The 15,686-nt window shown below is 46.3% G+C and overlaps 3 protein-coding genes across 5 annotated transcripts in view; 2 read left to right on the forward strand and 1 right to left on the reverse strand.

Annotated features, from left to right (window-relative positions):
- Positions 1 to 5,198, reverse strand: part of HSF1 (heat shock transcription factor 1) — a 38,700-nt gene extending 33,502 nt beyond the window's left edge. For both annotated transcript variants that reach the window (XM_083622103.1, XM_083622102.1), the window contains exon 1: positions 5,044 to 5,198. In XM_083622103.1, the coding sequence (XP_083478229.1) occupies positions 5,044 to 5,163 (120 nt within the window). In that variant the 5' untranslated portion in view covers positions 5,164 to 5,198. The remainder of the gene's footprint in view (positions 1 to 5,043) is intronic.
- The window catches only part of SLC52A2 (solute carrier family 52 member 2), a 304,222-nt gene that overhangs the window by 85,292 nt on the left and 203,244 nt on the right, over positions 1 to 15,686 (forward strand). The window lies entirely within an intron of this gene.
- BOP1 (BOP1 ribosomal biogenesis factor) overlaps positions 11,059 to 15,686 on the forward strand; it is a 64,418-nt gene continuing 59,790 nt past the window's right edge. The window contains exons 1-2 of one of the 2 annotated variants that reach the window (XM_083622033.1): positions 11,059 to 11,144; positions 12,598 to 12,786. In XM_083622033.1, the coding sequence (XP_083478159.1) occupies positions 11,094 to 11,144; positions 12,598 to 12,786 (240 nt within the window). In that variant the 5' untranslated portion in view covers positions 11,059 to 11,093. Of the gene's footprint in view, positions 11,145 to 12,337; positions 12,787 to 15,686 lie in introns of those variants that run through there. The other variant, XM_083622032.1, reaches the window with a different exon arrangement.

Below are 15,686 nucleotides of genomic sequence, written 5' to 3' on the forward strand. Positions count from 1 at the left end.
CTGGATATATCTCAAAGTCTTTAAGGGGCACCTAGAAGTATTCATTCCACTAAACCCCTATTCAACAGTTAATGGCAAGGCCATTTTGAAGGGAGGGCCTTAAGAGGTGGTAATGGTGGGCCAACCTCAGACACAAGAAATTACCAGCTACCAGTTATAGCGCCAAAAACTAAGCCCCTGCACCTTCCACACACTCCACCCAGTTTTGCAGCTGAATAACGTCCTTAAACGGGGCCTTAACACACCTTCTGCCAAAGTCAGAAGAGCCATGACTTGATTAACAAAGAAAGAACCCACTACTTGAGTAGAAGTTACAAACAGGCAGCAATATTAATATTTTGTATATTTATTTTGGATCCTATGATTTATGTGGAAATTGTTCTATTTGGTTGTGTACTTTTTGATGTTTTGTTTATTGTTTATGACTACTTTCATTACATTTGTAGTTCTGTAATTTTTTAAGCCCCCTTGCCTCTGAAGTAATCAGAAATACTGGGAGCAGCTAATCCCTTTCCCCTACCCCTAACTAGGGTTATGGACTTTCACTACTATTTTTTTAAACGAATACAGGATTATTTGTATAACTCTTTTATTTATTATTTTATCTATATTATAAAATTGCCTTCCAGTAACTTTTAATATTAGTATGAAGTCCAAAAGAGCACAAATAGTTTAGCATCTCTATCTGGCAGCACTGTAAATGATAATAATAATAATAATAATAATAATAATAATAGTAATTTATTACTTATACCCTGCTCATCTGGCTGGGTTTCGCCAGCCGCTATGGGCAGCTTCCAACAAAAGATTAAAAATACATTAAATCAACAGTCGTTAAAAGCTTCCCTAAAGAGGGCTGCCTTCAGATGTCTTCTAAACGTCAGATAGTTGTTTATTTCTTTGACATCTGATGGGAGGGTGTTCCACAAGGTGGGTGCTACTACCGAGAAGGACCTCTGCCTGGTTCCCTGTAACTTCCCTTCTCACAGTGAGGGAACCGCCAGAAGGGCCTCGGAGCTGGACCTCAGTGTCCGGGCAGAACGATGGGGGTGGAGACACTCCTTCAGGTATACAGTGATACCTTGGGTTAAGTACTTAAGTCGTTCCGGAGGTCCATTCTTAACCTGAAGCACCACTTTAGCTAATAGGGCCTCCTGCTGCTGCCGCGCCGCCGGAGCACGATTTCTGTTCTCCTCCTGAAGCAAAGTTCTTAACCCGAGGTACTATTTCTGGGTTAGCCGAGTCTGTAACCTGAAGTGTATGTAACCTGAGGTACCACTGTACTGGGCCAAGGCAGTTTAATGCCTTAAAGGTCAGCACTGACACTTTGAATTGTGCTCGAAAATGTACCAAAACCAGCTGATGACATGGCTCCCCAAATCTCTTTTCTGTTGAGAGCAGCTTTTGCATCTCATTTGGAAACCAAGGACCCAGAGTCTGGAGGAAGAATGGGGAAGCACACAATGCCAGATGCTTGAAGTCCAGTGTGAAGTTTCCACAGTCTGTGTTGATTTGGGGAGCCCTGTCATCAGCTGGTGTTGGTCCACTGTGCTTCATTAAGTTCAGGGTCAACGCAGCCATCTACCAAGAGATTTTGGAGCACTTCATGCTTCCTTCCGCAGATGAGCTTTATGGGGATGCTGACTTCATTTTCCAGCAGGACTTTGACACCTGCCCACACTGCCAAAAGTACCAAAACCTGATTCAATGCCCATGGGATTACTGTGCTTGATTGGCCAGCAAACTCACCTAACCTGAACCCCATAGAGAATCTATGGGGCAATGGCAAGAGAAAGATGAGAGACATGAGACTGAGCAATGCAGAAGAGCTGAAGGCTGCTATTGAAGCATCCTGGTCTTCCATAACACCTCAGCAGTGCCACAGGCTGATATCATCCATGCCACGCCGCACTGAGGCAGTAATTGATGCAAAAGGGGCCCAAACCAAGTACTGAGTACATATGCATGCTTCTACTTCTCAGAGGTCCAATATTGCTCTATTTGCAGTCCTTGTTCTGCTGATTTCATTTAATATTCTAATTTTCTGAGATTGTTAATTTGGGGTTTTCATCAGCTGTACGAAATAATCATCACAATTATAACAAATAAAGGCTTGACATATCTCACTTTGCATGTCATGAGTCTATCTCATATTTTAGTTTCACCTTTTAAGTTGAATTACTGAAATAAATGAACTTTTCCGCAATATTCTAAATTTCCAAGTTTCACCTGTAGTCCACCATTTGGTTACCACTTCAGCCAACCAGGCACCCCTTTTAAGAACCCAAGAAGTAAGACCTCAACACAGTGCAACGCTCCTGCTATTGTTCCCCAGCAACTGAGGTTCAGAGACAGGCTGCTGCCTGTGATTCTCTCCCAGCAATAGTATATTTTTTTTACTTACAGAGAAGAGTGGGATTTGCCCTTCTCTTCAAGCAACTATTTCCTCATGTTAATGAGCACATGGCTGTATAAAACCAACATTTTCAATCCTATAATTAGGTCATCAATCCTATAATTGGGACTCCATGAATTACTTCCCGCTGTATTGAATTAAGCTGCTGTTCATTCTCATTAGGTTGATGCTTACTTCAGAAACCCCTCAAGAGTACAGAAGAAAAGAATGAGAGGCTTTGCTTTCCTGCTCTCAAGGGCTTCAACCTAAATCAAACATCTGAGATGACACAAAAAGTTTAAAGAACTAAGGTTGCACTGCTAACTACACATACCTCAGAACAAACTAAACACATGCACAGATTGATGTGCAAAGTCAACAAAACTTTGTTTGAGGGAAGCCTGTATTCCAATGGGGTGGAACACTGGATATTCCTGTTTCATTTCTTTACATAGAAGCGTTCTGTACTGGGTCACTGCCTCTGAAACAGAATAAGCTGGGCACAACAAGCACCCTTTGCCACCCAGTGGCCCTCTTGCTAAGACTCAGGCAAGTGCTCCTTATGACAGGAATTCCCAATATGTCTTTCGGTAGGAATGTCCGTGGGGGGAGAAGGGGAATCTAACTACGTGCTTTCACTTTAGAGAATTGAGAAGAAGCAAAGAGGTCAGTGTTATGCATTCTCCTCTACACCTCGTGGCATTAAAGCTGAACAATCTGGAGAACAGATACTGAATCTCGCTGCAAGAGACATAAACATTCCCACGAAAACTAGTGACCAGCTTCACTCAGCTGTGCTGGAACCACAAAGCTTGGAATTCTGACCACAACCTTGACACTGAAAAAGACAGCTAAATATAAACTGGAGGTTATGTGATTGGAAAAGGTCACAAATGGTCTAGAATAAAAAGGCAAACAGGAACCATGTGGTAGAAAGAGCAGGGGGGCAAGGAGAAGATGACAAAACCAGCAACGGATATGGGAAATCAATGGCTACAATGATAGGGAAGAGGCAGGAAAGGACCAGTAAGTGTAGCCTGTTGGCAGGGGCCAGAATTACTGTAAAGAAATACTGATCTCTGTAGCCAGAATGACATAGCACCAGGGAGCAACCAGAATGTGGACACTGCCTGCAGATTGTGGCCTCCGGTCAGCATGGGCTCCTAGGCCAGGGGAAAGAGTTTCTAACCAAGACTGTCTTCTAGGCTGCATCAAGAGAAGTATAATGTCCAGGTCAAGGGAAGCAATAGTACTGCTCTATTCTGTGTTCATCAGACCACACCTGAAATAATGTGCCTAGCTCAGGGCACAGCAATTTAAAAAGGATACCGACAAGCTGGAACATGTGCCGCTGGCAACCAACATGATCAAGGGTGTGGAAACCAAGCCTTATGAGAAGTGGTTAAGGGAGCTGAGTATGTTTAGGTTGGAAAAGAGAATTGAGTGGAGATATGATAGCTATCTTCAAACATCTTGAAGGTCTGTCATGTGGAAGTTGGACCAAGCTTGTTTTCTCCTGATCTGGAGGACAGAACCTGAACCAATGGGTTTAAGCTACAAGGAGATTCTGACAAATCATCAGGAAAAACTTTCTGATGACAAGAGCTGTTTAGAGAAACAAACTTGTTTGGGAGCTGTTGGGCTGTCCTTGGAGATTTTTAAGCAGCGTTTGGATGGCCATATATAATAGATGCTTTAGTTGAGAGTTGGACTAGTTGACCCTCAGAGTCCTTTCCAACTCTATAATCCCATGATTCTATTATTCATATTGGAAAACTTGAAAATGTACTGCTTATTACCATGGCATCTTTTGAATCTGCAAAACTTCATTCTCAGAAACCCTGTAAGGTGAAATTCAGAAATGCTAGTGCAAAATTTGAGTGAAAGATGGAAAGTAGCATTAGCCATGTAATGGTAACTGGCAGCAGCCAATAAACTCGCACTTTATATTGATCCCACAGGGATGGGGGACCTGTGGCTTTTCCTATGTTGCAGGACTCCAAATTCCCTCACCCCAAACAGCATGGCTGCTGACCAAAGCTACAGTTTAATGAAGTCTGGATGGCCAGAGATTTCCCTTCCCTGCAGCATGTTGAACGACATTCGCTCTCCATGACCCAAACACTCCCATTGAGAGTTTCTCCGGAACAACAAAGCCCAACTATACATGAAGCCGAAACACTAAAACAAGTTTCCAGGCAAAACCACGCGCTCCCTTCCTTCATCTGGAAACGCCAGGCAGCCCTGACAGGGGATCGCACGGGACACCGGCGAAGGTCCCGCCGCGGGAAGCGGCGCATCTCCTGCGCACCAGAGTCCCAGCCGCAAGAGAGGAGCTGGGAGGGCCGGGGGCACCGGAGCCCAGAGACCGAAGAGTCGGGCAGGGGCGGAAGAAGGCGGCTCAGCCTCCGCCTCGCAAGGAGGACGTCCCGGGTTCAACCCCCAGCGGCCTCTCCTGCCCCACAGCCGGGGAGCCGCCGCCGCTGCCAGCCAGGGCCGGCAATAGCGGGGCCGATGGGCGAAGGGTCTGGCTCGGCGGCTTCAGGTCCGCCGCGGCCCGTGAGCGAAGGCCCCGGAGAGCCTCCGTGGGGCGGGGAGGGGAGGAGGGCGCCCCCCCCCGAGACCCCCGCCCGACTCCCCTCCCTCACCGGGCTCCAGCAGATGAGCGGGTCGGTCTCCGGGTCCTCCACGAGGGTCCACAGCTTGGTGAGGAAGGCGGGCACGTTGCTGCCCCCGCCCGCCACGCCGCCGCCGCCGCCGCCCTCCATGCCGCCCCTCGCCGAGGCCTCCGGGACCCGGGCCGGGCCTGCCTCCGCCGCCCGCAGGCCAGGCCTCCCTCTCCGCCAAGAGCCAGGCGCCGCCGCCGCCCCTCCTGAGGCTGCTTCCGCCGGCCCCCGAGCGAGAGAGCGGGCCGGGGGTGGTGGGGGGTGGGCGGGCGCGGCGGCCCCGGAGCAGCCTCCTTCCTGCGCCCTCAGCCCCTCAGAAGGAGCCAGGCATGGCCGCCGCCATCTTGTGACGCCGGATACACACGCAGCGCGCAGGCGCCGGGAAGAGGCTCCGCCCCCTCGCGCCTGGGCGGCCAGGGAGGGAAAAGGGCGCCGCGCGCATGCGCCGCCACTCCCCCTCCCCCGAGAGAATGCTGCCCCTTCAAAACACACGCTTTGCCTGCAGAAATGACCGGCAGAATCCGCGACCAGGGAGAAAAGTCAGCAGAAGAAGATTGGAAGAAATTTAAGGACTATTTACAGAAATACTATAAAATTAATGAACTCTGAAAAGATGTTGGTTTGAGTTTTGGTGGTCTCTAGCTGTTATGATAAAGATAATGGGAATTAAGATTGTTTAAGTTATTATCTAAAAAAGTGGAATGAAAATAAGGTTTATTTTAAAAGGAACGTTAAGAGATTAGGATTTGCTGAACTATTGGGATGAACTAGAAAACAAGAAGGGGAGGTATGAGGAAGTCAAAGAAATATGTTATTGAAAGACTGTTATCGAAATTGATCTGTTTTTAATATTTTTCTTTTCTTTTTCTTTTTGTGTTTATATAAAATTGGAAAATCTAATAAATATTTATATAAACAAAACACACGCTTTGCCTGCAGAAGCCCGGGGGGTGTATAGGGATGGAGGTTGTGCAGGTTTGCAGGTGTATCAGTCCATTCTGCCCCTATTGAACTCAGAGGGGGCGTGGCACGCAGAAGGGGGTGAAACTGTGCAGGAGAGGGTTATCAATAACTCGCCAGGATGGATACACTCTTCCCTTATGGCTGGAGGCAGCAGCAATAATAAGAATAAGAAGAATAAGAATAAGTTTTTATTTATACCCTGCCCTTCCCACTTCAGAAAACCGGGCTCAGGGCAGCTAACAGCAAATTTCAAATACTTAATTGATGCAAGAACAACAGCATAAAATACAGTATAAAATATATTGTTCAGAATTAAAAAATCAATTTACGGGGAAAATTCATCCAATAAACACTAGCTGGATAAATTAGTCCTATTTGGGCCAGCAAGGAAGCCAGGGAAGAATTAGCTGTGGGATCCCAGAGCGGGTAATCTTCATAGGGAGGGGAGGAAGGGGAATAAAAGATCAGGCTGAATTCAAATTAAAGGCCAGTCGGAATAGCTCTGTCTTACAGGCCCGCCGGAAGGAGGTTAAATCCTGCAGGGCCCTGGTCTCCTGGGACAGAGCATTCCACCAGGTCGGAGCCACCACTGAGAAGGCCCTGGCCCTGGGCGAGGATAGTCTGACTTCCTTTGGGCCCGGGACATCTAAACTATGATTATTCATAGACCTTAAGGTCCTCTGCGGGGCAGACCAGGAGAGGCGGTTCCGTAAATAGTTCCCGTACAATGCTTCTAAATCCCAGTTGGTGGAAACCACAGGAGGGAAGAGCTGCTCTTGTGCTCAGGTTCTGCTTGTGAGCTTCCCAGAAGAGGCTCCTGCCTCAATCTTCCTTGGCTGAAGAGTGGTATTCAAAATATTTAAATAAACATTTGCTTACTTTTATACATACTCGCAATGGCTCACAAAATATCATTAGCATCATATACACAGGATAATTTAGTTTCCTATGCATAGCAGGTATATAATGCTTTCAGACAATTTGCAGAACATCTGCAGCGCTTCCAGTCCAGGCCCCATGACCTTTCTTTTACTCGGCCGCCTGCCAGCCATTCTGCCTGGCTAATGCATCAAACTTGTTCCTAGCTCTTAAAATCCCCCCCCACTCTGGCTCCACCTTTAATATTACAGATGTTGGGAGGAAGGAGTGTTGGAGGTGGGGTGGGCATGGTTACGACAACCGTGTAATGTAGTCCATTGTTAACGCAGCAGGTTATAGGTGTGGTGTGGATGAAGCTGGTGTGTGTTTGCTGCTGCACTCACCCCATACAAACAAAAAACCCTCCCCTGTACTTTGCAGGAAAGATAAAAACTGCCATCTGGATCTTAATTTTGGAGGGAATCTGAAACAGGTGTTTAAATATCACATGGAGTTTAGTCTGGACTATGGAAATGGGGCTGATCTGCTGAAAAGGGTCAAAAACATTACTAAGCTGGAGTTCCCACGAGTGAAAGGAAAATATGAAGAAGAGTCGTGGAAGGGACATGGAAGAGACTTGAGGGCCTCGGATATAAGGATACCAGGTTAATGCGCTAGATTAATGGGACAAAAAGGACTGACAAAATCCGGGACCAGGAGGAAGGGATGCTGGATGAAGATTGGATTGTTTTACTTTTTTTTTTCCTTTTATCATTAGGACTGTATTAAAAAATTGATGAATGTTAGAAAAATGTTGAAATGGAACTACTTGGTTCTAGTAAAAATGTTTAAAGAATTAGGTTAATGATATGGTTATGAGAAGTTGGTAAAAATAAGATTTAAGTTTTAAGTTTTAAGGTTTGCTATAAGACAAGACGAAAATAGATTAAGGTAATGTAAGGACAAAATATTATGAACTATGGAAAGGATTTGCTGTTATAATTATTAACCAGGATACAAGAAAGGGGAGGAGGAGGAGGTCAAAGAAAGAAGGTAATGAAAGTTGAAAATTTGAGAATGATGGATGTATTTTTTCTTTTTCTTTTTCTGTTTTGTCTTTTTTTTGTTTTTTGTTTTTTATAATTTTAAAAAATCTTTAATAAATATTAAAAAAAGATAGTTTTCACTCAGGTCCACATATGCAAATAAGGAATTGAAAGTGACGTTCAGTGATTGGATAGTTACAGAAAGTTGCTACTGTTGCGTTGTAGTGGAGCTCTATATAAGCAGGCTGGTTGAACCCTTCAGTTCAGTTCTGTTCAGGCCTGTGAATAAACAAGAGCTGTCTGAAGAATCGCTGTGTCATCTGATATGTTCACCCACAACTTCACACCTGCCCTATGGGAAGCTGCAAGCAACATTTGAGCACAAGGGAACACTCCCTTCCTGTTGTTCCCCGCAACTGATATTCTCAGAAGCGTTGCTTTCTCATGTAGACAGAGCATGGCCTCCATTGGCCAACCCACCCATGAGGCAAAGTGAGGCAGTGCGCAGCACATCTGGCAGTGCTCTCCTTGGAGGCCAAATCTGCCTGGCATGCTGCCTCTACAGTGGCCTCTTCACTTACCCCTCCTTCACAATAAAAAAAATTCCTTCCAGTAGCACCTTAGAGACCAACTAAGTTTGTTACTGGTATGAGCTTTCGTGTTGTTATATCAGTGTGCATGCACACTTCTTCTGGTATCTGAAGAAGTGTGCATGCACACAAAGCTCATACCAATAACAAACTTAGTTGGTCTCTAAGGTGCTACTGGAAAGAATTTTTTTATTTTGTTTCGACTTGTTACGGTAAAAATCTGGGTGCGAGGCTGCTCAGCCACCCAGCTCGTCGGACTAAGTCCGCGGGTCCCTGCGGAGAAAAATGAGCTCAGCCGGAGACAGGAGCAAGCTGCAGAAGATCCAAGTTTATTGCGCAACAGGTTCAAGGCGAGATTGAACCGCGAGAAAGGGGTGACATAAACTTTTGAAACTTCCCTCCATGTCCCAGAATACAGTGCAAAATACATCCCAGTTACATCATGAATACATTAAGGAAAGGTTGGGTTACACAGATTACATCATGAATACATTAAGAAGAGGTTGGGTTACACAGGATTAACATATGGAGGAGGGAGGGGGGAATATGCAGAGCTGGAGATATGCGCAGATAAGCACATCCTGATGAGAAGACAATGGTCCATGTACTGGCATTTCCTGGAGGAAAGGCTTGGCAGAGTGATTTGACAGGATTAGGGTCTTGACACCTTGCTTGAGGGATTATGGAGGACAGGGGAGGTGTGATGGGGTCCTAGAGAAATTGAGCAAATTGGTACATTGATTTTCTATGAATTTTATAGATTTTAGTCCCTTTTGACATTGACAATTGGAAATAAATTGATATATTGTAGCGAAGAAGAAGGTGAAGAAGACATGCCCCCCCTTCCGTATCAGACTACAGCAGACCAACCCGGCTACCCTTCTTCACAGACAGGTGGGGGGAATCATTTTGTGGTTTGCCTCAGCTTCCAGCATGTTGAGCCAGCCATTGATCTGAGTACTAAACTGAGAGTTTCCCTCATTGTCCAAATTACGACCAAAATTCCATGCGCTAACCTTGTGCTTCATTACTTTGCATATAACTGTGCCGTGTGTTTCTGTGATTGACAGCAGTCACACAAAGGGAAAGGAGGAGAGCTTTTCTTTTTGCTGCTAGCTTTCCTTGAGAAAGGGGGGGGGGTTGGTTTGGAGTGACAGCTGCCTGTTGCTCAATCACAACTATGCTGAAGTCTTGCAGTTTTCTATTGTTTAAGAACAGGGGAAGAACCTGCTGGATCAGGCCAAGGGCCCATCTAGTCCACCATCTCGGCTCTGACAGCGGACGTGGTGGAAAAAAAATAATAATAATAATAATAATAATAATAATAATAATAATAATAATAATAATTTGTTTATCGCCCTCCCCAGCCGAAGCCACTGTGACGGCAGCAGAATATTATTGGCACAAAATGGAAGCAAGAAGAATTACTGACGATGGAAGAATGGCGGATGAAATTGATGGACTATGCAGAATTGGATAAATTAACTGGAAGGATTCGAAACCTGCGGGATCAGAGATTCTTAGAAGACTAGAGTAAATATACAAACTATTTGAAAAGTAATAGTATTGAACAGATTACACTAGTAGGACTGTAAGAAGTTTTGTAAGGAGAATTATATGAAATATTACAAGAAAGACTGAGGAGAATTATTAGTTGGTGACAAGAGTGATAGATATATTAAGAAATGCAGAATAAGTGCTAAAAAACGGAAAGCCAGAGGTGTTGACAGAAGTCTAAAACAACGTATAAGATAACTTATGTTATGTGATTGTTGGAAATGATATGCTAAAAAAACTAATAAATATATATATATATTTAATATTAGAAATATTGCAAAAATGGAGAAGGAGATGTGATGTGTTAAGAGATGTAAAGGCAATATTAAGTTAAGAAATGCATAAGAAGTGATTAAGACGGAGGATTATCAGAGGTGCTGATGAAAGTCCAATAAGAATGTATTTGTGATAAATTGTGTAGTATGTTTTATAATTTTGTATGTTAAAAACCAATAAAAATATTTTTTTTAAAAAATTTTTTTAAAGGAAATATACCCCTTGTAAGGAGCAGCTTTCTCTACGGACAGCTCTCATTTCGGAGGAAATGAGTTCCAAAGTCAGCCCGGAAGTTGCACTCGATGTGCACATCTACCCTTCGTGTGTCTATGTGCATCAGGGTCCCTTCGAAGCCATTCCTGCGACCATAGACTTACGCCATCGTGGCGCCTGCGCAGTAGGCGCGATTTTATTTTTTTTGCAGCTCGGGCCTGTGGGGCGCATGCGCGGAGCCGAGAGACCGGCGCGCGTGTGTTGACGTCACAGCTTCACCTCTGACCTTTCCCCTCAGGTTCCCCTCAGACCCGCTTTCCCCGCCGGTATTCGAATAATCCTATCGCTGAGGGAAAGGCGGCGACCCCGCCGTGAGGGAACCGAAGGGAGACCGCGCTCGGCTGGGAGGCGAAGGCCGCGAGGCGACGCGAGCGAGCGAGGGGGGCGGGGCGTGCTCCTTCCCGGCGCGCCTGCGCACTGGCCGGCAGCTGGAGCGGCGAGCGCACGCGGCGGGGACGTGAGGGGAAGCATGAAGGCCGCCGGGGGAGAAGGGAGCAGCCGAGGCGGAGGCAGCAGCCGGGTGAGGGCCGGGACGGGCGGAGGGCCGAGGCTGGGGGCGGAGAAGAGGGGCAGCCCCTTCCCCACGCGAGACCCCCGGGAGAAAAAGGGACCGGGAAGGTCCTCCGGGAGTTGCTGGGCCCTCAGGGGCCGGGGACCTGGCCCGCCCCTGCCTCATCCCCTTCCTCAACAGCCCCTGAGCCCCCCAGGCCACGCCCCCTGAGCTTCACGTGGCCCCGCGGAGGATTCGAACCCAGGCCTGCCTCAGCCGCCCTGCTACCCGCTCTGCCGCCCCAGGCTCTCCCTCTGGCAGGTGGAGCCCCGAGAAGCGCCTGGAGAGCCAGGGCAGGCAGCCCCAGCCCTGGCTGCAGAATGGTGGCGAGATCCTGGGGGGCGGCTGCCAGTCAGAGTGGGCAGTGCTAGGTCAGGTGGGCCAGGGGCCTGAGGTGTGGGGTGAGGCACCTTCCCGTGTCCTGTTGTAAATCACCATCTTGTCCTCTGATGAAGGGCACCATAGAAATCTAGTAATGGGGATGAGGATGGTGCCCCAAGAGCTCCCGATGAGCAGCAGTCTCTCGCTTATCAGGAGGCGGAAGGGCTCACTGGGCACTGGGCACCAGCCTCATCACCATTACTAAAAAAATAAAAATAAATTCTTTTTGGAAATGAATCAAGGGCAAGTTCTTTACAACACATCAAGCAAAACTGGGCCTTTTTCTTTGGCGATCACTTGTAGCAGAGTAAGATTGTCTTCCATGAACACAGTTTTACCATTCAGTCCGTAAGTGACTGTGGAGGCCAGTTCTGGATCCACACGTCCTTCCACAGTGGGGACATTGGTGTCCGGGCGGGAGTTGATCCCGTTGTGGATTTGCCAAGCGTGCCTTCCTCTTAGCACATTTCTCCCTTGCGTCCTGAGTTCGAGTGTCTTCAAAGCCCATTACACCTTTGGTAAAGGCTGTTCTCCAACTGGAGCACTCGCAGACAAGTGTTTCCCAATTGTTGGTGTTTATACTACAATTTTTTTAGATTTGCCTTGAGAGAGTCTGTAAGCCTGTTGTTGACCACCACCGTTACGCTTTCAGTTTTTAAGTTTGGACTGAAAACTGGGTAGCGATGCTGGAAGCTGGGTAAAATTGTCTCAACAAGAACTGGGTCTAGCATTGTTGGGTGGGTGGGTTGTTGAAGACAAGAGGCATATCTGAATGGCAGGGTATATGTTTCTGGTGCCCAAGGCAATTATTGGAAGGATGGTAATTAGTTATTGTCTCTGCAGGCTATTGACAACACAAGTGATGTTTGTAGCATTGTTTGGGAGAACCTTTTGGCCTACAAGGGGATGGTGATGATGATGATGATGATTTATTAAATTTCTATGCTGCTTTTCATCCGAAGATCACAGGGTGGCTTACAATATAGGGATTTGACACCCCTGCTAGTACACTCTTCTAATGTTTTCTGTTTCCTTCTGGCAGCCTCTCTTCAGCATCCTTCCCCTTGAGGAGCAAGAAGGGCAAAGTGATGATCTGACAGACAGTGATGAAAGTGTATTCTCTGGACTAGAGGATTCTGGAAGTGACAGCATCACAGAGGATGAGGAGGAAGACCACGACAGTGGGGTCGAGGAAAAGTCAGAAGGCGTCTTGCCCCCTGAAAATACACTTGTAAGTATAGAATACTCCGGAGTGCTGCATCTATGGCACTGTGTCTTTAGGTGATTCTTTTCGTGTAGCTTTTCAGGAGGGAGGTTCTGGACAAAGAAATCACATACAGTGGACACTCGGGTTGCGAACGTGATTCGTGCAGGATGCACGTTCACAACCCGCAGTGTTGTGTCTGCGCACGCTCGGGTTGTGATTTGGCGCCTATGCGCAAAGCACAATTTAGCACTTCTGTGGATGCGCAACCCCTGAAACCCAGAAGTAACCCGTTCCAGTACTTCCTGGTTTCGGCAGGTACGTAACCTGAAAAAACACAACCTGAAGCATCTGTAACCCGAGGTATGACTGTATTCCTTCAGTGGCAACACTTCAGAGGTTGTCATCCTGTCACTGTTCTACACATACATTGCATTTCATAGAATTATAGAGTTGGAAGGGACTTGCAAGGGTCATTTAGTCCAACTCCTGCAAGGTAAGAACCTTTGCCCCAAGTGGGACTCAAACCCACAACCCTGAGATTAGGAGCCTTGTGCTCTGCCATCTGAGCTATCCCTTCAGTTCGTATGTCATGCCTGTCATTTTGCAGTGAAGTTGGTTTTCCTTGGGAAGTTTCCCGTTTAAGAAGTTCAGGTGCACATACAATGTTAGACAAGCTCAGCAGCTTCAAAGTTGTAATTCATGTTTTGCAGGTGATTGTATGCCAAGCTGTGCAAGCGGAGTTTCACTTATGCAACAGAAGTTCCCCTTCCCCCTTTCTCCCTGTGCACCCCCAAAATTGCTCCAGAAAGTGTATTCTCGGGGTGCATGGAGGCTGCAGGAGGGAGGATGAGGAGGAGCCATTGTGCAAATGGGAGTACAGTGGTACCTCGGGTTACAGATGCTTCAGGTTACAGATGCTTCAGGTTACAGACTCCGCTAGCCCAGAAATAGTACCTCGGGTTAAGAACTTTGCTTCAGGATGAGAACAGAAATCATGCTACGGCGGCAGCGGGAGACCCCATTAGCTAAAGTGGTACCTCAGGTTAAGAACAGTTTCAGGGTGCGGAAATTTCAGCTCATGGTCCTCATTCCCTCATAGGCAGCCTTCCAGCGGACACATGTTAATTGTGGGTGAAGCAAAGAAAGTGACTTAGCTTTGTATGTTCTAGCCATGCAAAAGTAAAGGAAAGTGCACACACCTCCATCCAGGCAAGGAAGAGGCATTAGCACATTCAAGGACATGTTCCAGCCATGCAACAGCACCTCAAGAGGGTGCAGAGGAGGGCTGGTAAGGTGTGCGGCCTGTGGACAGTCTCAAGGACCTGTCAGAGAGGTGGCAAGGGAGGGGCTCAACTTCTCTGCCATATTTTTTTTTTAAACATAACATTGAAATCTCTATAAGTATGCTTTAATTTCTCTTCTCACATATTTTAGATCAAATACGTGTATTGTATTGGTACAAAATGTTTAACATGGGGTATCTTTTTTAGTTTTGCTTACTAAATACAAGTAAAATAAATGTGCTAAATTAGATTACTCTCTAGAGGGCATCAGAAAATATCCCAATGTGAACTAAAATATTATCGATGCAAATTATCCTAATATGCCCTGGGGCGTTTTCCAGATCAAAATTTTCTGGACCCATATCATTGTCACATTGCAAGGTATCTTCCTTAAAAGCAAAATAAAAGGCTTTAAATAAATAACAAAGCAAACAAATTTATATGCATGTGCAGAGAGAGAGAGAGACATCCTCAGTGAAAGAACTCTGTTGCAACCTGGATGAGCTTTTCTCCCATTGAATATAAAATGTGCTTCCCTAGGGAAGAGCAGGGATGTTTTATTCTTAGTAAGGATATACTGAGGGGAATTTCCCCCCTGACATAATCATGCAGATACCTAAAGGAGAATTGACAATTGCCATTTAAATGTTTTCAACTTCATGTTTTATCCATGGTGTTTTGATTTTTTAAAGCTACCTTTAGTCCCGGTTCTGGGGAAAAGGCGGGATATAAATAAATATTGCCATCCCCAATAGCTACTAGCCATGATGACTGTCTTTGTCCATGGAGTTTTCTTGGCAGGGATACTGGAGCGGCTTGCCGGTTCCTCCTCCAGGTGGATCACGTTTGGTCAAAACTCTCCACTATGACCTGTTCATCTTGGGTGCCCTGCTCGGCATAGTTCATAGCTTCTTTGAGTTATTCAAGCCCCTTCGCCACGGCAAGGCAGTGATCCATGTAGGGAGTGATCCATGAAGAAAGTGATCCATGAAGAAAGTGATCCATGAAGAAATGGAGGCAGTGAGAGATTTTACTTTCTTGGGCTCCATGATCACTGCAGATGGTGACAGCAGCCACGAAATTAAGAGACACCTGCTTCTTGGGAGAAAAGCAATGACAAACCTAGACAGCATCTTAAAAAGCAGAGACATCACCTTGCCAACAAAGGTCCGTATAGTAAAAGCTATGGTTTTCCCAGTAGTGATATATGGAAGTGAGAGCTGGACCATAAAGAAGGCTGATCGCCGAAGAATTGATGCTTTTGAATTCTGGTGCTGGAGGAGACTCTTGAGAGTCCCATGGACTGCAAGAAGATCAAACCTCTCCATTCTCAAGGAAATCAGCCCTCAGTGCTCACTGGAAGGACAGATCGTGAAGCTGAGGCTCCAATACTTTGTCCACCTCATGAGAAGAGAAGACTCCCTGGAAAAGACCCTGATGTTGGGAAAGATGGAGGGCACAAGGAGAAGGGGACGGCAGAGGACGAGATGGTTGGACAGTGTTCTCAAAGCTACCAGCATGAGTTTGACCAAACTGCGGGAGGCAGTGGAAGACAGGAGGGCCTGGCGTGCTCTGGTCCAGGGGGTCACGAAGAGTTGGACACGACTAAACAACAACAACAACAACATGATGACTGTGTTG

Source organism: Podarcis filfolensis, assembly GCF_964270895.1.
Source record: "Podarcis filfolensis genome assembly, chromosome: 7".
NCBI classification, from domain to species: Eukaryota; Metazoa; Chordata; class Lepidosauria; order Squamata; family Lacertidae; genus Podarcis; species Podarcis filfolensis.